At 36.8% G+C, this 24,780-nt stretch overlaps 1 protein-coding gene across 4 annotated transcripts in view; it reads left to right on the forward strand.

Annotated features, from left to right (window-relative positions):
- The window catches only part of kalrna (kalirin RhoGEF kinase a), a 150,294-nt gene that overhangs the window by 118,043 nt on the left and 7,471 nt on the right, over positions 1-24,780 (forward strand). For 2 of the 4 annotated variants that reach the window (XM_051959461.1, XM_051959463.1), the window contains 16 exons: positions 7,853-8,059; positions 12,270-12,355; positions 14,822-14,968; positions 16,328-16,423; positions 18,028-18,146; positions 18,265-18,331; positions 18,534-18,637; positions 19,010-19,079; positions 19,164-19,250; positions 19,325-19,417; positions 19,506-19,556; positions 20,176-20,253; positions 20,335-20,520; positions 21,569-21,740; positions 21,824-22,029; positions 23,599-23,882. In XM_051959461.1, coding sequence (XP_051815421.1) covers positions 7,853-8,059; positions 12,270-12,355; positions 14,822-14,968; positions 16,328-16,423; positions 18,028-18,146; positions 18,265-18,331; positions 18,534-18,637; positions 19,010-19,079; positions 19,164-19,250; positions 19,325-19,417; positions 19,506-19,556; positions 20,176-20,253; positions 20,335-20,520; positions 21,569-21,740; positions 21,824-22,029; positions 23,599-23,882 — 2,053 coding nt within the window. Of the gene's footprint in view, positions 1-7,852; positions 8,060-12,269; positions 12,356-14,821; positions 14,969-16,327; positions 16,424-18,027; positions 18,147-18,264; positions 18,332-18,533; positions 18,638-19,009; positions 19,080-19,163; positions 19,251-19,324; positions 19,418-19,505; positions 19,557-20,175; positions 20,254-20,334; positions 20,561-21,060; positions 21,084-21,568; positions 21,741-21,823; positions 22,030-23,598; positions 23,883-24,780 lie in introns of those variants that run through there. The other 2 variants (XM_051959460.1, XM_051959462.1) reach the window with 2 other exon arrangements.

A 24,780-nucleotide genomic window follows, 5' to 3' on the forward strand; every position in this document is an offset into this window, starting at 1 on the left:
GTAATTTTAATACTTTAAATCCATAAATCTAAAGAGTTCCAGGTAATTTTAATACTTTAAATCCATGAATCTAAAGAGTTCCAGGTGATTTTAATGCTTTAAATCCATGAATCTAAAGAGTTCCAGGTAATTTTAATACTTTAAATCCATGAATCTAAAGAGTTCCAGGTAATTTTAATACTTTAAATCCATGAATCTAAAGAGTTCCAGGTAATTTTAATACTTTAAATCCATGAATCTAAAGAGTTCCAGGTGATTTTAATACTTTAAATCCATGAATCTAAAGAGTTCCAGGTGATTTTAATGCTTTAAATCCATGAATCTAAAGAGTTCCAGGTGATTTTAATACTTTAAATCCATGAATCTAAAGAGTTCCAGGTGATTTTAATACTTTAAATCCATGAATCTAAAGAGTTCCAGGTAATTTTAATACTTTAAATCCATGAATCTAAAGAATTCCAGGTGATTTTAATACTTTAAATCCATGAATCTAAAGAGTTCCAGGTGATTTTAATACTTTAAATCCATGAATCTAAAGAGTTCCAGGTGATTTTAATGCTTTAAATCCATGAATCTAAAGAGTTCCAGGTGATTTTAATACTTTAAATCCATGAATCTAAAGAGTTCCAGGTGATTTTAATGCTTTAAATCCATGAATCTAAAGAGTTCCAGGTAATTTTAATACTTTAAATCCATGAATCTAAAGAGTTCCAGGTAATTTTAATACTTTAAATCCATGAATCTAAAGAGTTCCAGGTAATTTTAATACTTTAAATCCATGAATCTAAAGAGTTCCAGGTAATCTTAGGACTTTAAATCCATGAATCTAAAGAGTTCCAGGTAATCTTAGGACTTTAAATCCATGAATCTAAAGTGTTCCAGGTAATCTTAGGACTTTAAATCCATGAATCTAAAGAGTTCCAGGTGATTTTAATACTTTAAATCCATGAATCTAAAGAGTTCCAGGTGATTTTAATACTTTAAATCCATGAATCTAAAGTGTTCCAGGTAATCTTAGGACTTTAAATCCATGAATCTAAAGAGTTCCAGGTAATCTTAGGACTTTAAATCCATGAATCTAAAGAGTTCCAGGTAATCTTAGGACTTTAAATCCATGAATCTAAAGAGTTCCAGGTAATCTTAGGACTTTAAATCCATGAATCTAAAGTGTTCCAGGTAATCTTAGGACTTTAAATCCATGAATCTAAAGAGTTCCAGGTGATTTTAATACTTTAAATCCATGAATCTAAAGTGTTCCAGGTAATCTTAGGACTTTAAATCCATGAATCTAAAGAGTTCCAGGTGATTTTAATTCTTTAATGATTTCTGGACTCTGATTGTCTCTGAATGTTCAGCTGAAGGTATCTGAGGAATGTTGTCCTCCCAGATTAGCGTCTCCTTGTGTCACCGGCAGAAATGCATGATGGGAAAATCACTTCTTGGAAGAGTCTCTGTGATGCGTTTTAGTGCGGTCGTAATTCTGAGTCCATGTTTCCTGTAAATGAGTTGAAACTGATCTGTGTTAAAGTTCAACAGAAACCGGTTCAGAGGAGGAATCAGTCTGGAAGTTTTAGTTTCACATAATGTTTTAGAAACCAGCTGTAACCAACTGTACTACTTTATTCTGGGTTATTTGATATTTTTACTAATTTTTTGGTCTTTATAAGGACGACCCTGACATACACTGTAGAAAAAAGAGCATTTTTTACCGTTTAAGTTTAATTTTTTAACAACTTCTTGTGATTTTACAGATTTTTCCAGTTTTGTTAAAATACAGATTTTTTTTTTTTACAGTCAACATGTAAATTAACACTTTTTACTGTTTTGTGTGATTTAACTGGATATTATCTTTAATTACTTCCAAAAATTGGAAATATTTGTAAAACAATTATATTTTGACCAGTTAAAATACAAAACACTGCATTTAATATTAATGTAAATAATGTTCACTGAAAAAAAATCTGGTTTTTTGCAAATTTGTTCATTTGCAACATTCAGTAGTAAAATTAAAGTTTTACTGTATTTAAACTCGTAAAATTCTGTCATTTTACAGATATTTGCTGGTATTTGAAAGAAAAATTATGGACAGTAAATATTAAAAATGATAAATATTGTATAAATATATAGCGGTTATTTTGCAGATCATATCCAGTAAAATACACAGAAAATAGTCTATTTTTTAATATTTACAATTAAAAATAACAATAAAAAACATGGCAAAACTGTAGATAATGTCCACATCAAAAATCTGTGTGTTTAATAAATAATTCTTTTACAACGTTCAACAGAAAAATGACACCATTCTTGCTGTTTATAAATTAGCAAAACTATATTATTTTATTGATATGTCACTATTTGAGAGAAAAGTATTTTAAAAATGTCAAAATAGATTTTTAAAAATTTAAGCATATTTTACATATTTTCTATGTTTTTATCAATTAATTATTTTTAAAGCTTAAATTGTAAATATTGTTCTCATTTAATATGTGGATTCAGATATTTTAAAGCATTTGACTGTAAAATGACACAATTTTTATTTAGTTTAAAACAACAAAAATATGATTATTTTACAGATATTTGCCAATATGTGAAATAAAAACTATTTTCAGAGCAAAAAATATTTTAAAATAGTTTTGTCTTTCATTTTGCAGATTTATCCTGGTTAATTAATTATTAATTATTAAACTAAAAATTTGGTTAAAAATGTAAAATTACAGTTTTTCCTGTATTTGAATTGGTCCAAAAATGGGATTATTTTGCCGATATTTCTTGTAATTTTTCATTTTTAAATACTATTACAGCTTTTTTCACATTTTTTCTGCCAGATTTTTGGTATTTTTTTTTTATGCGTTTCTTCCTAAAGAACGAGTCACAAAATATTTACAGAGCAGCTTTTAGTTTTTGTTTGTGAAAAAACATTAAACTTTCAAAGTCATTGAGATTTTTATTTTTAACGGACGCTGCAAAAATGAAAAAAATAAATAAAAAAATCTGTTGAAAAAATTAGATGAAGTATCGTAATATTAAAAAATGTAAAAGTCATGAAAATAACAACAAATACCTGCAAAACAATGATTTTTTTAGCTGATTTTTTTCTCTGTAGTTGCTGCTGTTTCCAGGTTTTTATAGTGCATGCGAAATAAACTTTTATAATAAATAGATTTATACTTTATGGGGGAACTGGAGGCGTCCAACAGCTCAGACATGTGACATTTAAGGAAAAAAAGTAAAATAACATGTAAACTGTGTTGATATCTAACAATAAAAACAGCATTAGTGAATCTAAATCCAGTCTAGCAACACAGATGTAACAATAATGAGTTTATTGTGGGATGTATGATGAAGGAAAGTCTCCAGAGTTTGTTTCTGGAGCAGAAATGTGACTTTTTTTTTTGGTGGGTTTCTGGTTTCGGTCTCAGTCAGGTGAAAGAGGACAAAGAGGTTTTTGTTGTGAGAAACAGACGCTGGACTGTTGGAGGTTTCTGTAGTCAGAGCTGAAGAAGAAGAAGCTCCTCGTCTTCCTCCTGGAATTGAAGCTCCTGTTGGATGAAAGCTTTTATTGATGAGACTGAAGCTCCAACAAACACCTGAAAGCCCATTTAGTTTCTGAGCCACTCGGAGAATCAGACCTTCGTAATTTTCTTTTTTCTACGACTTTAAACTCAACCTTTTTGTTGACACTGTAAAAAAATATATCCCTAAAAAAATTGTGAAAATCTGCAAGAGTTCCAGAAAAATGCACAAAAACACAGTGGAGGACTGTAAAAAACTATAAAAATAAATGTAAAATAATGATATCTTTAACAAATTTAGATCCAGTAAATTTGTGTGATTTTAACAGAAAAAAGACCAAATTAGTGTTTGTTAAAATCCAGATTTTTAATGTGGACATTATTTTCATTTTTTGCCCCTTTGTACATTTTTTAACTTAGAATTTATGAGTTGTTCTCTCAATTTAACAAACCATTGAAAAACTGAACTAATCATAAAATAATTATTAATAATAATAAATTATCAATTCTCAATAAACATGATTTCTACTGTCAAAAAGCAACAAATATTTTTAAAATAATGATATTTTTTGCTGATTTAATTCCAGTAAAACTGGTGTGAGTTTATTCTCAAATGTTAAAAAATTCAGAATTAATACTTATAAAAACACAGATGACTGACACGGACATTGTTTATAATTTTTCCCTTTTTTAAGCAAATCAATATTTTTTGTGAATTTATGTATTTTTAAAAAATCAGCAAATATCTGAAAATAGCAGTGTAAAATTAAAAATATATTATTTATTTTATTTACATTTTTGCTGATTTGAATAACATAGTAGTGTAAATTTACTGTCAAATATTTTTAAAGAATGAATTAATATTGAATATGAAAAATGCAGTTTTTATGTGGACACTATTTACAATTTTTCCCATTTTTAATTAATTTTTTTTACAGTCTACATGTTAATACACAGTTTTAAACATTCTTTTAAAATTATTTTCGTGGTTAATATCAATCATTTTTCTTTTATATAATCTCAAATATCTGTAAAATAAATAATTTAGTATTTAAAAATGCAGATTTTTGATGTGGACGCTATTTAGTTTTACAGTTAATACGCAAATTAATATTTTTTCAAAGGTTTTACTAGCTATTATCTGTAGCTGAACAAAAGAGAAAGATCTGTAAAATAATAGTAAATTCTGTTTTTAAAATTATAACAAAAACTTAACTGTAGAAAGAATAAAATTGTTTCATTTTATTCATTTTATCAACATCAGCTGAGATCCAAAGAAGCTTCAAATATTCAAGTTATTAAATAAAAATATGGCTGTTGATTTAGTTTTATTTTGCATATCTCTGTCCTGCTAATTCTCAGCTTTTGCCCATTTTTACTCTTTATTTTTACGTTTTTCTACTCAGATCTTTCCCAGACTGCAGCTTGTTGTTGGTTAATCCGTGTTTTAGTTTGAAGCCGTTATCAGACCGACGGCAGCAGATAAAACTCGGCAGACAAGGTCACAGACTCACCAGAAACACACCAGAAACACACCAGAACCCTGATCTAAACCCACAGAAGCCTGGTTCTGGCTGCTGTACGGTTCAGGTGAGCTGCTGCTGACGTGCTTCAGACACTTCAGTTCAGTCGAGTGTTGAAACGTTTCCACTGTTTGTTCAGCACAAACTCCAAGAGTCACTTTAAGGTCCGACCGACCGCACAAACTGAAACTAAGAAACCTGAAGTCCTGCAGGAATCAGAGCTGGAGGAGGGAAAAGGAATGTAAACAATGAAAACCACGACGCTTACTGGAAATAAATGCAGATTTTCTGTGTTTTTAGTTTGGGACCGATTTGGTCGTCACTGTTTTGTCTTTCTGACCACTTTTTTTTTGCCTCATTTTGTTAACTTAGTGTGTCTTTGTGATCTTTTTGCATCATTTTCTCGTGTCTTTGTGGTTGTTTTCCATCTCTTTGTGGTTGTGTTTGTGCCAGTTTGGTCATTTCTGGTCACATCTTGGATTTTTTTTTTTTTTTGTCTCTTTATCGGTTGTTTTTGTTTGATTTTTATCATTTTGTGTTTGATTTTAATCATTTTGCATCTTATCATGGTGGTTTTTGTCTCAGTTCAGTCGATTTTTGGCTGTTTTTGGACATTTTGTGTCTCATTTTGTGTTTTTTTTTTTTTTGGCTGTTAAGGTTGTTTTTTTATTTTGGTCATTTTAGATGCCTTTTAGGACTTTATGTGTTGAATTTGACTCATTTTGCATCTTATGGTGGTTTATGTCTCCGTTCAGTCATTTCTTGTCACATCTTGGCTGTTTTTGTGTCTCATTGTCAAATTTGCGTCTTTTTGCTGAAATCTTTCCATTTTGTGGTTGTTCTTTGTCACATTTGTGTCTCAGATTGTCCATTTTTTGTGTCTTTGTGGTCATTTTGCATCCCTTTATGGTTGTTTTTGTGCCAGTTCTTGGCTGTTTGAGGTCATTTTGTGTCTCTCATTATTCATTTTGCTTGCAAAGTTTCCACTCAGCTTCTTTGACATCAGTTAGTTTGGAGCTAATTCTGTATAAATGTTCAGTTCAGTCAGTCAGGTCCAACAGTCTGCTGCAGATTGGACCAGTTCAGAGTTGTTTGTTCAAAAATAACAGATTAATCCTGGAAGGATGTTGATGGAGCAGCTAGACTGATGTAAAGCCAGTGGACTATAACAAATATCATCATTAAATCTCTGTTTGTATGACATGGAGAGCTCAAACTCAGCCCCTGTGGAGTGTTCACACCTTGTTGCTGCTGCAGTTTTTAATCTATGACTTTACTGTGATGGAAATAACACAAAGTCACATTTGTTTCCTCTCTGAATACAAACACTGAGATAAAAAGCAGATCAGAAGTGAGTATAAATCCTCCTGCTGACCCTGAATCACTGGTTTCATCTTTGAGGCAAACAGCAGCTGATCGACCCATGACTGCTGCTGTTCATTCACAAAGTCACCGTTTGTGTTCAAATAAATCTGTTTCTCCAAATCCCCCCGATCCTGAAGGTGCTTTTCATTTGTTTCTTATGATTTACATCTTCTTGAGCGTCAGCAGCTTCCTGATGGGATGTTTGGAGAAAAAATGGAGCTGTGAGAGCAGCTGTTGAGCAGATTTGATCTGTTTCATAGAAAGACTCATCTGGACTCTGTGTTGTTGTGTCTGAACATAAGAAACAAAACACATGTGTCCTGGATGGAATAAACCTCTGAATCCTCAAATACTGGGACGGGAATTAGTATTTTAGTGGAACAACCCTTGAAAACTGCAAATTGGATAAATGGTACAGATTGGGTGGAATTCTGTTGACTGGAAAGGTGCTATAGGGGTCAATTAAACCTTTAAATCATAAATATTTGGACAGGAATAAACCTTTAAAACCACAGGACATTTGACAGAAAGTGGTATTTTGTTGTAATATACCCTGAAACTGTAAATATTTCGATGGATAATAGCATTTAGGTTGAATTTAGTTCGTTAAAAACATGCTATTGGAGTAAATAAAACCTTTAAATTATAAATATTTGGACAGGAAGTAGTCATTGGATGAAATAAATCCGTCATACCACAGAATGTTTGACAAAGTGGTATTTTGTTGGAATATACCTTGAAAACTGTAAATATTTGGATCGATAGTAGTAACTGGGTGGAATTTAGTCAGACAGAAAGTACTACTGTGGTAAATTAGAACTTTTAAAGCCATGAGTAGTTGATAGAAAGTAACGTTTTGGTGGAATAACCCTTAAACTGTAAATATTTGGACATTTAGACAGTGATATTTGGATGGAAAAACCTTTAAAATCTTTACTTTTAAACTGTTTGGATAAAGAAAAGACATCTAAACCCATAAAGACTTGGATAGAAAGTAGTATTTTGATGGAAACAATGTTTAATGTTGTAAGTACTTGGACATGAGGTGCTATTTTATTGGAATAAACCTTTTAAAGTATACATATTTCAACAGAAAATAGCATTTTGGTGGAACTTACTTGGTTAGAAAGTACTATTGGGGCTAAATGAAGCTTTAAACCCATGAGGAGTTAGACAGAAATCAGCACTGTTGATGGAATAAACCTGTAAAACTATAACTTCTAAAAGGGACAGAACTTTGTGTTTGGTTGTGGAGAAACTGAGGTGTTGTATTTTTACAGTTTAAACACTGATTTGAATCCACACGTTTTCTACTGAGGCTGTAAGGTTTGATTTTCAGACTGAGACAAACCCAAAAGAACCACTAAAGTTGACTCCTGATCAAAGTTGTTGTTTGGATCTTCATGGGAACTGTTGGATCCAGACTGATGGGACTCTCCTGGTTTCTTCCAGAAAACTACCCGGTCGGCAGCTCGGATGGGAAGACGGAGTCGGTGGCGAACCTGCAGCCTCAGCCGTCGCTCAGCTCGCTGCAGTCCAGCTCTCCAGGTCCTAAACGCTCAGGAAACACTCTGAGGAAGTGGCTGACCAGTCCGGTCCGCCGCCTCAGCCACGGCAGCTCCATCAAGAAACTCCCCAACAGCAAGCAGAAGAAGACGGGTAAGAATGACGGACTCACCTGGACTCTCTGTGCTGTTTTTGTCTCGCATGAAGCTGTCAAGTCTGAATATAATGAACACATCACATGTCTAAGGTGGAGTAAAGCTTTGAAGCAACGAGTACTTGGACAGAATGTTGAATTTTGGTTGGAAAAAAGCCATAACTTGTTGGTTAAACAGTACTGTTTGGTTGAAATAAACCTGTCAAATCCTAAATATTTGGACAGAAAGCATCATTTTAGCTTTGAATAAAACCTTAAAACCATAACTTGCTATTTAGACGGGACCATTTGGGTGGAATAAAACTTTAAATACATGGACAAAAAGTCGTATTTGGGCACAATTTGGGTATTTGGGAAGAACTATTGCAGTAGAATAAACCTTAACAATCATGAGTAGTTGGATAGAAAGTAATATTTTGGTTGGAATGATGCTTTTTAAAACTATAAATACTTGGACAAAGAGAAGCACTGAGTTGGATAAACCATTGAAATCACCCATATTTGGACAGGAAGTAGTATTTTGTTTAAGTTTACAAAAAGTTTGACAAAAAGTAGTGTTTTGATTGGAATAAACTTTTAAAACCATAAATATTTGAACAGAAATAGTATTTTGGTTGGAATAAACCTTTACGCCATAACATTTGACAGGAAGTAGTGTTTTGAGAAGAATAATCCTTTTAAAAGCATAAGTATTTGCACAGAAAGTAGGAATTTTAGTGAAATACGCCTTAAAAAAACCAATAAATATTTGGTAGGAAATTTTGTTTGGGTGATACTTTGGTTAGTTAGAAAGTACTGTTTGTGGTAGAATAAACCTTTAAAACCACAAGAAGTTTGACAGAAAGTAGTGTTTGTGTTAAGATGATTTAAAGCTATAAAAACTCGGACAGATTTAGTTTGTATGGGGATGGATAACGTGTACAACTATGAATATTTGAACTAAGAAGTCATGTGCTGGGTGAAATAAACCTTTAAAACCATAAACACTTGAACAGAAAGTACTATTTTGGCTGGAATAAAACAGTTAGACATGACTATATGGGTGACATAAAGCTTTAAAAGCATGAGTAGTTTGGACAGGAAGTAGTACTTTGGCTGGAATTAAACCTTAACCTAGAAGTACTGGTACAGAACGCAGTTTTGTTTAGTGGAATAGACCTTTACAACTATAAATACTTGGACAGAAAGTGTTCTTTGGGTATAATAAAGTGTTAAAACCATAAACTGTGAGCAAGACGGTGCTGTTTGGCTTTAAAACGAAGTACCTGGACAGGAAGTAGCATTTGGATGGAACTACTAGTGATGTTGAATACACCTTTATAGAAGTAAATAGTTTGAAAACAAGTAGTACTTTGATGGAATAACCTTTTAAAACCTTAACTTCTTACACTCTTAGGGTGGAAAAACTCTAAAACTACAAATTACTTGGACAGAAAGGTAACATTTGAGGTGACATAAACATTTAAACCTCAAAGTAGTATCTGGGTGGAGTTTAGTCATTTAAAAAGTAGCTTTGCAGTGAACTAATGTTTAAAACTACACAATTTTTTTCACAAAATAGTAGTATTTTAGCTTAAGAAACTTTTAAAAGCTTGAGTATTCGGACATAAAGTAGTATTTTTGGGGATAAATAAACCATTAGAACCATAACCCACTGTGAGATAGACGGTGTTCTTTGGGGGGGAAATAAAATCTAACAAAAAGTTCTTGGACATAAAGCGGTATTTTTGAGTAAAATAAATCTTTAAAATCCTAAGTAGTTTCAATCGAACTGAGTTTTTGGGTACTTTAAACTTTTAAAACTAGAAGATACTTGGACAGAAAGTAGTATTGGATGTGATTTAGGGACATTAAAAGTACTATTTGGTTAGAAAAAAGTCTTTAAAATCCTAGCATTTGAGTGGGAAAAACTCTAAAAGCAGAGTTACTTGGACAGAAACTTATATTTTAGGTGAAGTAAACAGTAGTGACAGAAAGTAGTGATTTGGGGGTGTTTTTGACATTTTGAAATTTCCATTGCCTTTGAAATAAACTTTTAAAACTTTAAAATTTTTGGACAGAAAATAGTATTTGAGCAAAAACAAGCTTTTAAAACCTCCAGTACTCTGTCCATGAAGTAGTATTTTGGCATAAATACACCATTAAAACCATTATTTGTTGAGTTGAAAAGTGCTATTTTTGGAAAATCTTTCTTACTTGGACAGGGGGTTGTTTTTTGGGTCAAAATAACCTTTAAAATTGTAAGTAGTTTCATAGAAAGTAGCTTTAAGATGATTAAACCTTCAAAACTATAAATGCTTGGAACAGAAAGTAGTATTTTGTTTGCTTTAGGTAGGTAGAAAGTAGTATTTGGATTGGAATAAGCCTTTAAAACCTTGACTTGTAAGACTGTTTGGGGGGGGGGGACTCCAAAACCATAATTAATTGGACTGAAAGTAGTATATCGGGTGGAGTAAACCTTAAAAACTACAATTAGTTAGACAGAAAGTCATATTTCAGTGACCACCAGGTTCAGCTGGTTGGCCGTTGTGGAAATCAGAGTCTTAGAGTCTTTAGTGGTGAATCTGCAGCAGAAACATCATATTTGGGTGAAATGAGCAGAAGTGAAGCTCAGGTCTTTGTTCAGGGGGATTACTGACAACCTAATGTTCTGTAAATCAAATAATGAGACCTGACTGAGCCTGGGCTGCTCTAGTTGGATTCAAAGCATACCATGAATTCCTCTTTAGAGTAGCTGGTGTAGAAACGCAGCAGAAGAAGAAGAAGCATCTCAGTGCTTTAACTGCATTCTCTGTGTTTGAGTTGTTTGCACCTGAACTCAGGTGTGTAGAGGTGAGTTAATACGAGGCTGACAGCTGGAAAAAATACTGCTGAGGTGTTTTTATTTTTGCATATTAAAGGTCAGCAGGTGTCCAGCTTTAGTTTTGTCTGTTTAAAGTTCACACGATGAACTGACTGAGACAGGAAAACAACTGCAAGAGGAGAAAGCCGCCAGCATCACTAAGACTCACAGCATGTTTTCCTCCATTTGACAAAGATGCACAATATGACTGCAAAAAGACACAAAATGACCAAGAAGAGACAGAAAACTACCACAAAGACACAGAAAACAGCCACAAAGAGAGACAGAATGACCTTAAGGAGACACAAAATGACCACAAAGAGACAAAATGACCTTAAGGAGACACAAAATGACCTTAAGGAGACACGAAATGACCACAAAGAGACAAAATGACCTTAAGGAGACACGAAATGACCACAAAGAGACAAAATGACCTTAAGGAGACACGAAATGACCTTAAGGAGACACAAAATGACCTTAAGGAGACACGAAATGACCACAAAGAGACAAAATGACCTTAAGGAGACACAAAATGACCTTAAGGAGACACGAAATGACCACAAAGAGACAAAATGACCTTAAGGAGACATGAAATGACCACAAAGAGACACAAAATGACCACAAAATGAGACAAAACTATCAAAAATAGACACAAAACACACACACAGACCTAAAATAGCCACAAAGACACACAAAATTACCGCATAGACACGAAATGACCACAAAAAGACACAAAATGACCAAGAAGAGACAGAAAACTACCACAAAGACACAGAAAACAGCCACAAAGGGACACAAAATGACCAAAAAAGACAGAAAATGACCATAAGGAGACACAAAATTACCACAAAGACACACAAAATGACCACAGACACCAAATGACCACAAAATGAGACAAAACTATCAAGAATAGACACAAAACACACACACAGACCTAAAATAACCACAAAGACACACAAAATTACCACAGAGAGACACAAAATGACCAAATCGACACACAAAACAACCACAGAGACATAAAATGACCAAAAAAGATACAAATTGACCAAAAAGACACGATAAATGACTAAAAAGAGCCACAAAACGACCACAGAGGCGACACAACAGGCAGTTCATGTTGGTTTAGCTAGCAATGGGCACCATGACAAAGACTAATGTGGTGCTTAATGGCTTCATTCCAGCACACACAATTAACCAAGACTCATCTTCAAAATGATAGCAGGCATTATTTTGGTAAAAAATAAACCTTTAAAACCACCGACGGTTTGACAGGAAGTAGTATTTTGTTTGAAATAAACCTTTAAATCTCTAAATAGTTGGACAGTCTGAGCGACAAACTGAACTGTGATTGGCTGGTTGATTTGCAGGACCTGGATCAGGTAGAGAGGAGAGCAGGAAGAGCATCGACCTCGGCCAACCTGACCTCGCCCTGCAGGATGACATCATCGATGAGGTAAGCGGCAAGGATGGAGAGAGGCGGAGGCAGTTTAATGATAAACGATGCTGAAACTATCAATACTTGGACAGGAAGTAGTATTTGGCTGGAATGTTGACATTGGAAAGTACTACTGGAGTGAAATAAACCTTTACAACTATCAGTATTTGGACAGGAAGTAGTATTGTATGTAAAATAGACCTTTAAATCATCAGTAGTTGGAGATGATGCATTCACTTAAAAAGAACAGTATTATAATACTGAGAGAAATCTTTGGAGACTTTTTGACTTTTGAGAAGCCAAGGACTAAAAAAATTTGTGGATTTTTTTGGTTTAAAAACAATTTTAAGCGACATTTAAGTAAAGTTCTAGCTAATTTGGACAATATTGGTTATAATTTTAGACATTTTTGTCAATTTCAGTACTTTTCTAGCTAAATTTATAGTTGTTTATATTAGTTGTAATCATTTTTTGAAATTTTTCAAATTTTTTATGACTTCTTGAGTCATTTTTGTCCAATTTGAGGTTATTTTGGAGGAGTTTATTGTCATTTAGAGCTCTATAAAACATGAAATCAAGAGAAGTCTCTCAAGAAAGATGAAAATCTGACCTTCTGTTTTTACCGCCTTTAGCTTGGATATATGATGTGATTTTAATGATTTTTTTTTAAATCATAAAACGAGTTCAGAGGGTTCATTAATCAATAAAAACTCAGACTTGGAGCTTTTATTGCTTCCACATTGTCTCACAAGACTTTTAATTTATTTATTAACCACACATTTTTCCACATCGCTGCATTTCTGGTGATGTTTTGGTTCCAATGCCCCAAATTAAATTTTTCCACTAAATAAGTCTGATAAACCTTAGTTTGATTGTTTATCTGCTGAGCTTAGAGTTGACCACGCCTCAGTAATGTCTAATCTCATCTCATCTACATTGACATAATGGACTTTAGGCACATGAAGTTCCTCTTTCTGTGTCAAAGAGCTTTTTCTTTATCTGAACCACAAACTCATGCTGAGTTACTCACTGATGACCAACGCTATAAATAGCATCTAAATGCTGCGTCATGTGCTTTAGCATGTTTCTGTGTCCTCTGTCACAGAAAAAGCTAAAAACAAAAGAAAAGCACAGTAGTGCAATGGAAAAATTCCGTTTTTTTCTGTTTTCTTGTACGTTTTTGGCAGAACAAAGTCAACAGAAATGGAAGGAATCGATTTGAATGAAGAAAAGTGTGTTTGTAGAACTTTACATTTTCTGGAACATGCAGCATTGGAGTTTTTCTGTGTGTTTACAAGCAGAGCTGCCAGAATTAATCAATTAATTGATAATTTTTTAGTTGTATGCTCAAGTGCCCTATTTGCTTCCTTTAGCTCCATTTTTGGTCTCCACCATCTACATAAGTGTGTCTTTATGAGACAAGTTCTGCACTTTGTTCACCAACTAGCAGCAAATATTTGCCATTTTTTTCCAATTGTACCTTAAAAATAAACTATGACTGGAATCAGAATACTATTTTTGTATTTTTCTATCGGTTAATCAATTAATCGCCTCATTTTATCAGCTGTAATAAGTGGGAAATTCCTTTGTCAACATATCAACATGTGTGAACTGTAAATCTTGTTTGCAGGGTTGAACAGCAACGAATAATCAATTAATCAATTATTTGTTGGTTGTACAAACAATGAAAGTGCAATATCTGTCTTGTGTTCGATCCGTTTTTGATCTCCACCATCAACTGAGAGAGAAATGTGTCTTTATGAGCCAAATTCTGCACTTTGTTCACCAACTAGCAGCAAATGTTTGCCAATTTTCTCCAAATTTAGCTTGAAAAATAAACTATGAATGGGGTCAGAATATCATGAGTGTATCAATTAATCGATCTGTTCTGAGTCATATTTTGGGTAAAGCAGCTGTAATATTTGCTTTTTGGCTCCGTTTTTGGTCTTTACCACCTACTGACAGAATACTTTATCTTCCTTCTGTGCTTTGTTCACCACCTAGTAGCAAATTTTGTTACCTGTCAAATTAGTCTCCAACTATTTTGATGAATAATTTGAGTATTTTCAAATAAACAGTCAAATTTCTGTTACTGCAGACTCTAAGTGAATACATTCTGGTTTCTGTGATGGTAAACTGAATATCTTTGGACTAAACAAGACAAAGAACAGCTGATCGATTCATCCAGAAATGATTATTTGTCAATTCGTAGATAATCTTCTACTATTTTGTTATTCGGTTTGAGTGATTTACAAAATAAAGAGTCTAAATTCTGATTGCAGCTTCTTCAGTGTGAATATTTACCAGGAATTTGTTGTTGTTTCCCTAAGCTACACAAAATAAAATTATGATTTATTATTGATCTCTAACTGACTCCAAGAGTGGCTGCCATCTTGTTTTTTGTAGTTTTTTTTGGATAAATTATGTGAGAGTTTCTCTCATCGTGTGTTCTGAGGCCTCATCTTGACCGTTTTGTTTCCTCAGAGAGTCCTCAGTAAAGATGGAAACCTGCTGTCCAAAACGTCTTCAGGGATGCAGAGCGGCGGCGAGGAGGAGCAGGACGAGGAAGCTCACACTCCTCTTCCTCCCCCCATGGAGATCATCAAGGACCCCTCAGCTCAGGACGACAAGGTAGCACACCTGAGGGGGCGGGGCCTTAAGGGGGCGGAGCATCGGGAGTTTTAGATATACTCAGATTAGCATCCAGAGCACTAAAACTAAATAGTATCTTACAATATGTAGCATATTATATATATATATATAATATGTTGAAACTTTTATTATTTTAAATATTATAAAATATATACATATATATTTTATTATATATTTATGACACAACAATAATATATATATATATATATATATATATATATACACATATTTATTTATGCTGTAGAGACACAAAACAGCCTCAAAATTACCAAATTTACCAAGTTTTTCGTTTTGAAAAAATTAAAACAAGACCCAAAAAGAGAGAAATTATATTATTAATGTTATTTACTAAATAATATGGATAAACAAAGTCAGTGCTGTTTTATAAATTATCACCAAAGTCTGTTTTAGTAACAAATGTTTTTTCAACAATCTATATTTTGTCATATTATTGTTAGTAACAAAATAATAATGTAAATAAACAAAATCTGTTTTTAAGTCTTTATAAACACATTTTTGAACAAGCCTATATTTTATCATTATATTGTTGTTATTAATAAATTAGTATAAATAAAAAAATATCTTGATATAAATATATTTTTTCAAACAAATCTATATTTTATCACATTGTTCTTCTTCACATTAACAAAATAACTTATTTTTTATCTGTTTTGTTAAGTCTTTTTTAGCATATATAAAACAAATCTATATTTTATCATGTTATTGTTAACAGAATAATAATAATATAAACAAAATCTGCCTTTTTTTAAGTCTTTATTATATAAACAGATCCATATTGTATTATTTTATTATATTATCATAAAATCTAGATCTTTTTATTTTTATTTATTTATGGCAACTACACAATAACCCCTAAAACTAATCCAATATTAAAAATGATAAAAATCCAGTGTTGTTCATGTCAGCCAAGCAATTCCTATAATATTCTCCACAGAGGTGATTAATGCTAACTGATACTTTTAGCATGCAGCGGTTTCTACATTAAACTGTTCATTTCCAACGTTAAAACTTGGGTTTACTGCAGATTATTTTACTGCTGGGTAGATAATGAAAGGTTTTCAGGAGTGTTTGGATTCAGCAGCCTCTAAATTTCCATAAAGCTGCTGGACTTTGATGCTAAACAAATGCTGTGACATTAGCATGATGCTAACAGGAAGCCGCTCACATAGACAATGAATGGAAGCTGTGGGACATGAACCTTCACCGCCTCCCTTCTCTGCTTCGCTTCCAGACTTTCTAACCTCTTCACTTCCTCCTCTTCCTCTCAGTCTTTCTAACATGCTGCTGTTTCTTCCTCCTCCTCCTCCTCCTCCTCAGTCTTCGTCCTTGCTAACGTCCCTCCAGTCGTCCTCTGAGGTTCCCAGCGCCGCCGAGCTGGTTAGCGCCATAGAAAAACTGGTTAAGACCAAGATGGTGAGTCTGGATGTTGGTTCAGCTCAGGAGGTTTTCTTGTGAAGACGGTGAACGCGTCGTGTGTGGACAGTTTTGTGTTTGTTTTCCGAATTACTACAACAGAGCACTGAGAGATTGTGTCGTACAGTGTTGGTTTTTGTGTATTTGTTGGAGTCCAAAAGTCTGAGAGCAAAGTTTAAATCTGTGAGACACAAAACAGCCAGAAAGAAACGCAAAATGACCACAAAGAGACACAAAATGACCACAAAGACACTCAAAATGATTACAAAAAGACACAAAATGACCAGAAAGAGACACAAACTCACTGCTGCTCTCAGACTTCTGCTCTGCTGGTGTTTCCATTTCAGATATCTTAGTGTTTTCTGTGGTGAGGCTCATCGTTGTTGTTGTGTTACGGTGTATTTTGTGTTCATATTAATGAAAACATTTTGTGGACTTTGTGAATCGGACAGTTTGTGTTTGCACGATCAGTTCACTCTGTCTGTTTGTATCTGCATGTTCAGGTTGTGTAGATTCTGTTGAAGTTTGCCGTATGAAACAATGGCATGAGGTTGTGTGTTTGTTGTCAGATTGTTGCACCGGTGCTGGCAGGTTTTCATGTCGCCACAATCAGCTCATCTGCATGATGTGCAGTTAAGCAAAGCAGAAGGTTCAGTTTGTTTCCTGGTCAGTCGGTTCAGGTTGTTGAAGCTCCTGCTGCTGTGAAACACACAACAGACACACAAAATCACCACAGAGGGACACACAATTATAAAGACAGAAAACAACCAGAAAGAGACACAAAGTCACAAGAAAGAGACACAAAGTCACTAGAAAGAGGCACAAAGTTACTAGAAAGAGACACAAAGTTACTAGAAAGAGACACAAAGTTAACACAGTCACTAGGAAGATACACAAAGCTACTAGAGACACAAAGTTACCACAAAATTACTAGAAAGAGACACAGTTAATAGAAAGAGACACAAAGTTACCACAAAGTTGCTAGTAAGATGCACAAAGTTACTAGAAAGACACACAAAATGACTAGAAAATGACACAAACTTAACAGAAAGTGACGCAAAATAACTTAGAGACACAAAAGTACAAGAAAGTGTTGCAAAATGACAACAAAAAGACACAAATCTACCAGTAAGGGATACAAAATGACGGGAAAGTGACACAAAATGACGGGAAAGTGATGCAAAGTTACGAGAAATTGACACAAAATGACCGCAAAGAGACATAAAATTACCAGAATGAGACAAAAAATGACAACAAAACCCCACAAAGCTCCCAAAAGAGACAAAATGACCAGAAAGTGACAAAATGACCAGAAAGTGACCAGAAAGAGGTGCAGGGTTACTAGAAAGAGACACAAAACAATCAAAAAAACGACACAAAATGGCCACATAGAGATACAAGTTCACTAGAAAGAGACACAAAACGACTGAAAAGTATCGGTGATCTGTGTGATCTGTGAAAGGTACCACTGAGAGACAAAAAATAACCAACGAGACACAAAAGGACCCGAAAGAGACAGAAAACCACCACCAAGTCACTGATTGTGTTGGATCTTGTTGCTGTGAAGTTGTCGGCCCCTCATGTCCAGATGTTCTCTTCTCCAGACTCTGGAACCAGGAGCCTACCCGGGCTTCTCCTCGCTGTCGCCTCCAGAACAAACCACTCCGGTCCAGCCGAGGAACCCGGAACTGGAGCAGAGAGCCAAGGCTATGAGAGGACGCATGTAAGTAGCAACTTCAGGCTTCAGCGTTAAAGTTTCTACACGAGGCAGGACAGTCGAAATCACAAGTGCCTTGGTTTTGAGAGTTTTTGCCGTTAATTTCCTGTTTTTTTCCATTCAGGTTTGTTCTGAATGAGCTGATTCAGACGGAGAAGGATTATGTGAAAGACCTGGGCATCGTGGTGGAGGTGAGTTCATCCACCGGCATCATTTGATGACATGACCCGTTAAACTGGTTAAAAAGTCCATTTACGATGTTTAACTCTTAATACCGGTCATTTGTTGCTGCTGTTTTTCATTTTTTCCCTCCACCTAAAACCTCTCTTTAGGGGGAAGACAGACGTTCTGTATGCATCCAGGTTTAAAGTTGAAGTTTTTGTGTCTTTGCAGGGCTTCATGAAACGCATCGAGGAAAAAGGCGTCCCAGAGGACATGAAAGGAAAAGACAAAATCGTGTTCGGAAACATCCACCAGATCTACGACTGGCACCGAGAGTAAGTTCAGAAGACGTTTGATATCCACAGAGACCACAGGGAGGGAAAATAAGCAAACGGTGAAGAAAAATTAGCTTAAAATGAGGAAAAGTGAGGCTAAAGTGAGGAAGAATTAGCCCACAGTGAGGAAAAATGGGTCCATAGTGAGGAAAAATGAGCCAACTGTGCAGAAAAATGAGGTCAAAGTGAGGAAAAGTGAGGCTTAAGTGAAGAAAAATTAGCCCACAGTGGAGAAATATTTACCACAGTAAGGAAAATGAGCTGACAGTGAAGGACAGTGAGGCCACGGTGAGGAATAAGTAACACACAGTGAGTAAAAGTGATCCAGTAGCTCAGATGTTCTAAAGTCGAACGTCTTTTTCTGTCTTTCAGCTTCTTCGTTGGAGAGCTGGAGAAATGTCTGGAGGACAACGAACATCTTCCTGAACTCTTCATCAAACACGTGAGTCTGATGATGATGAATCTCCTCCTCCTCTTCTTCTTCATCCTCTTCTTCTGTGTTTTAAATCTCTGAATGTGTTTCCAGGAGAGGAGGCTCCACATGTACGTGGTTTACTGCCAGAACAAACCCAAGTCTGAGTTCATCGTAGCCGAATACGACTCGTACTTTGACGTAAGAAGTTCAGGACTCCTGTTAGTTTATCTCTTTGTTTCTCAGACATTTAACCGTGCTGTTGTTGTCTTCAGGGCATCCAGCAGGACATCCAGTCCAGGTTGACCATCAGTGATTTCCTCATCAAGCCCATCCAGAGAATCACTAAATACCAGCTGCTCCTCAAGGTAGCACAGATAGACCTCTAAATGTCCGGTTTTCATGTTAAATCATTCAGTGTTTGTTGAGTTAAAGTTTCTTCTCCTCTCTCTTCAGGACTTCTTGAAGTATAGCTCCAAAGCGGGGATGGACTGTGAACAGATCGAGGTACAAATCTGATTTTAAAACAACGAAACTTCAGTTTTTACTTTGTTTCTGGCGCATCCAGAATTTATCTGTTCAGAAAGTTTAATCAGGATCAGATTAAATGTTGTTCCCATGTTGATCCGTCTGAGTTTGTCGCTTTTAATCCGAAGCATTGAACCAGATCTACTTAAACCGAATACAAACTGTTCAAAGATGATCACATCTGGATCATAACATCTGCTGCCAGTTTTACTTTCTTTTAGACTGTCCTGTCAGCACACAAAATAGGAAAAACAGACAGAATTAGAAAAAGGAAACAGAATTACAAAAACATGACACAAAATGAAAAATTAGACACAAAAAATATAGAAAAGGAGGCACAAAATGAGATAAAGGACACGCAAAATTAGAAAAAACAGACACAAAATCAATGAACGAAACACAAAATTTGAAAAAGGACACAGAAAATGAGAAATAGGACGAGCAAAACTGGAAAATTAAGACGCAAAATGAATTAAATGAGAGCCCTGGTTCCTGTTCTGATGACTTCTGAGCAGCTGGGTGCAGATTTTAGTGTTTAAACGTGTAGATAAAGGTTGATGTTTGTCTTTAATCAGTATAAATGTGTGTTTTTCTGCAGAAAGCCGTGGATCTGATGTCTCAGGTCCCTAAACTGTGTAACGACATGATGAATCTGGGTCGGCTGCAAGGATATGAGGTTCGTTGTAAACCTTTTAAAACACCTTTAGAGTTTTCCTCCGGTTTCCTGCAGCTTTCTGCTGTTTTTGTTTCTCTTTAGGGTAAACTGACCAGTCAGGGCAAACTGCTGCAGCAGGAAACCTTCTTCGTCACAGAGCAGGACGCCGGTGTTCTGTCCAGGTCCAAGGAGCGCCGAGTCTTCCTCTTTGAGCAGATCGTCATCTTCAGCGAGCTGCTGAGGAAAGGATCGTCCACGCCGGGATACCAGTTCAAGAAGAGCATCAAGGTGAGTAGAGGGGCATCAAGGTACGTAGAGAGGCATCGAGGTATGTAGAGGGGCGTCAATGTACGTAGAGGGGCATCTAGGTACGTAGAGAGGCATCGAGGTATGTAGAAGGGTGTTAATGTACATAGAGGGGCGTCTAGGTACGTAGAGAGGCATCGAGGTATGTAGAGGGGCGTCAATGTACGTAGAGGGGCGTCTAGGTACGTAGAGGGGCATCAAGGTATGTAGAAGGGTGTTAATGTACGTAGAGGGGCATCAAGGTACGTAGAGAGGCATCGAGGTATGTAGAGGGGCGTCAATGTACGTAGAGGGGCGTCTAGGTACGTAGAGGGGCATCAAGGTATGTAGAAGGGTGTTAATGTACGTAGAGGGGCATCAAGGTACGTAGAGAGGCATCGAGGTATGTAGAGGGGCGTCAATGTACGTAGAGGGGCGTCAATGTACGTAGAGGGGCGTCTAGGTACGTAGAGGGGCATCAAGGTATGTAGAAGGGTGTTAATGTACGTAGAGGGGCATCAAGGTATGTAGAGAGGCATCGAGGTATGTAGAGGGGCGTCAATGTACGTAGAGGGGCGTCTAGGTACGTAGAGGGGCATCAAGGTATGTAGAAGGGTGTTAATGTACGTAGAGGGGCATCAAGGTACGTAGAGAGGCATCGAGGTATGTAGAGGGGCGTCAATGTACGTAGAGGGGCGTCTAGGTACGTAGAGGGGCATCAAGGTATGTAGAAGGGTGTTAATGTACGTAGAGGGGCATCAAGGTATGTAGAGAGGCATCGAGGTATGTAGAGGGGCGTCAATGTACGTAGAGGGGCGTCTAGGTACATAGAAGGGCATCAAGGTATGTAGAAGGGTGTTAATGTACGTAGAGGGGCATCAAGGTATGTAGAAGGGTGTTAATGTACGTAGCGGGGCATCAAGGTATGTAGAGGGGCGTCAAGGAGCTGAGGTCTTCAACCCTCTGAACCCAGGAACCTCCCAAAGTTGTCCGTGTGGTTTTAACTGTGCTGTTGTTGTTTATGATGGTCTCTATAAACTCACCTGTGCAGGTGTCCTACCTGGGCCTGGAGGACAGCGTGGACAATGATCCCTGTAAGTTCGTTTTGTCGTGTCGTGGTTCTTCGGAGCGTTTCACTCTACAGGCCGCCAACGTCGACACCAAGCAGGTCTGGGTCCGACACATCCAGGAAGTCCTGGACGCCCAGAGCAACTTCCTGTCAGGTGACCAATCACTGTTTGGAAACAGAAACGCATAAAATGGACTAAAATAGATCCAAACCTAAATATCCTTCTGTCTGTTGCAGCTCTTCAGTCTCCTATCGAGTACCAGAAGGAGAAGAGCAGCTCCTCGCTGACGAGGAACCGATCGTCTTCAGGGAACCGACCAATCATGTCGTCACACAGCAGGCCGTCATCAGCGGTCGGCCTCGGCGACAAGGACTCGGACAGGGGGAGGAGCCAGATGAAAGTTTCTACCTCCAATGGCGGCTCGACATGTTTCGAGTCCAGAGTGAGTTTAGCTAAAATACTTTACTGAGTTTATTAGAAAACATTTTCGCATTTTATTCTGTTAGCACTTTACAACTTTGAATGCTGGTCAGTTAAGTTCGGCTTTTGAATCGTGATGTCACCACCATGCTTTACCTCATGATGCTGCCACCACCATGCTTCACACCATGACACTGCCACCACCGTGCTTTACATCATGATGCTGCCACCACCATGCTTTACAGTGTTAATGGTGTGTTTGTGATGATGATCAGTGTTTGGTGTCCATCAAACATAGGTCATAGGAGTCTTGGTGGCCTCCCTCACCAGTCACTAGTTTTTGAGGAAGTCTTGCTCTAGTCAGATTTATTCATGTTCCATTTTTCTTCCATTTTCTAACGATGAATTTTTATTTTGACATACAAGTCTCTTTTTTTTTTTTCCAACTGGGGAGAATCTTTATCTCTGAGTTTTATTGTCTGTGAGGTTTGCAGTTTTTCTGGTTCATGTTTTCAGACTGCGGCAGTGAACTGGAGCATGAAGTCCTGGAAGTGAAGGGTAAAATTTAGGTTGCTGTAGATGTGGGGCTATATATAAATAAATATATAAATATATAGCTGCTCTCTGCCCCACTTTACCTGGACATGTTGTGTCTGCAGGCGGTTCTGATTTCCAGCCCAACAAGCTCATAGCACCTTGGACGACGTGTTCCAGGTTTCTTGTAGTTTTTCTGTCAACATAGAAGTTGCTGTGGATCTTTCATTGAAGCAGCTTTGAAGTGAAGCAGCTTGAAAGTCTTATTTTTGGATCACCTGCAGAGTTTTGACCTCTCAGTTTACTGCAGCGATGCTGCAGCTTTCACACCACGAGATAATGATGATGATGTTTCAACTCCTGAAGATTCTTTGTCTCCATGAAGTCCCTCGAAATATCTGCTGCCACCACAGTGCTTCTCATTATGATGCCGCCGCCACCGTGCTTCACATCATGATGCCGCCGCCACCGTGCTTCACATCATGATGCCGCCACCACCGTGCTTCACATCATGATGCCGCCACCACCGTGCTTCACATCATGATGCTGCCTCCACCATGCTTCATACATGATGCTGCCACCACCATGCTTCATACATGATGCTGCCACCACCATGCTTCATACATGATGCTGCCACCACCATGCTTCATACATGATGCTGCCACCACCATGCTTCATACATGATGCTGCCACCACCATGCTTCATACATGATGCTGCCACCACCATGCTTCATACATGATGCTGCCACCACCATGCTTCATACATGATGCTACCACCACCATGCTTCATACATGATGCTACCACCACCATGCTTCATACATGATGCTACCATCACCACCGTGCTTCAGTGTTTCACATGATGCTGCTTTTTTCAGTTTTTCAGTGCTACATATTTCAGTATATTTCATCTGTTTCGTTTTTTTAATCTCACCGTTTTTAACAGTGTTTACAGATTTTTTTAAAATATGGTGGAGTTGTGGAACTTTTTTTTTGCTCCTCGTCTTCCTCCTCAGACCTCATCTAACTCACCTGTACTTTGCCTTTTCGTCTCTTCAGGACTCTGACGGCGGTTGTAATGGCGTCTCGTCCACCATGTTGGTCTCTCAGGACTACTCGGCGCTGAAGGAGAACGAGATCTGCGTCAGTCAGGGCGAGACAGTCCAGATTCTGGCCACCAATCAGCAGAACATGTACCTGGTGTACCGGCCGGCCAACAGCCAATCGCCGGCCGCCGAGGGCTGGGTGCCGGGTCACGTCCTGGGCCCGCCCACCAAGCCCATAAAAGACTCTTCGTCCACTTCCTCCTTCTCGGCGGCGGTCGCGGATGCCAACAACATCAAGTAAGTCGCACTTCCTCCCCCCCCAGCAGCACTTCTGGACCGGACGAGACTTTTATTTTGGAGGGTAAACGGTACTTGTTTCCTGCTCCACCCACTTTTTACTTTCTGAGCCGCCATCGCTCTGTGAAAATGGATTTCAGGCTTTAAAAAACAGAAAAGCAAAACACTGATAAGTTAGAGAAGCTGAGACGTGGAGCTAAAACCGAACTCTTATTTCAGTTCCTAACACCTGCTTCCTCTGTTGGTTTCTTTCTTTTCTTTTTTTACTGTTTTTTGTGTTTTTTTTGTTGTTTTTTAAAATAAATAAATCACTTCACCCGGTCCGTCCGGGTGCTCGGTTCTCCGCTGTGGAGCAGATTTGCGTTATTGTCTGTGGCAATCTACACACCAGTTTGTGTTTATTCCTGTTGTTGGTTTTTTCTGCCTTGTTAATTATTATTTTTATTTCACGGACAAAACTTGGATTTGTTTCCTTCTGTGTTGATTTTGTTTGACTGTACAAAGTTCAGATTTTTTTTGGTTGTTGTTTTGTTTTTGTTTTTTTGACTGGGGCTCTAGAACATTCCTGTTTTAAATAATAAAAAAAAATCCCTTTTTTTGCACTATTTATGATGATAAAAAAATATGAATGAAGTCAAGGCTGTGCAATATGTTTGATTTGAAGGCAACATTGTACTGTTGGTAGCCGAATAATGATTTAAAATGTATTTTAAATATGTAAAATAAACCTTTTGGACTCGAGCATGAGCTAGCGAAGCGACGTCGACATGTTCTGTTTGTTTGTGCATTTTAGGCTGAAGATGATTTGTAGTTTTTAATATTTGTAAATAAACTACAACAGCAAACGTGAACCTGTGTGTGTGTGCACGTGAGTGTGTGTGATATCATCAGGAATATA

The sequence above is a fragment of the Acanthochromis polyacanthus genome, chromosome 14 (assembly GCF_021347895.1).
Source record: "Acanthochromis polyacanthus isolate Apoly-LR-REF ecotype Palm Island chromosome 14, KAUST_Apoly_ChrSc, whole genome shotgun sequence".
Classification (NCBI taxonomy): Eukaryota; Metazoa; Chordata; class Actinopteri; family Pomacentridae; genus Acanthochromis; species Acanthochromis polyacanthus.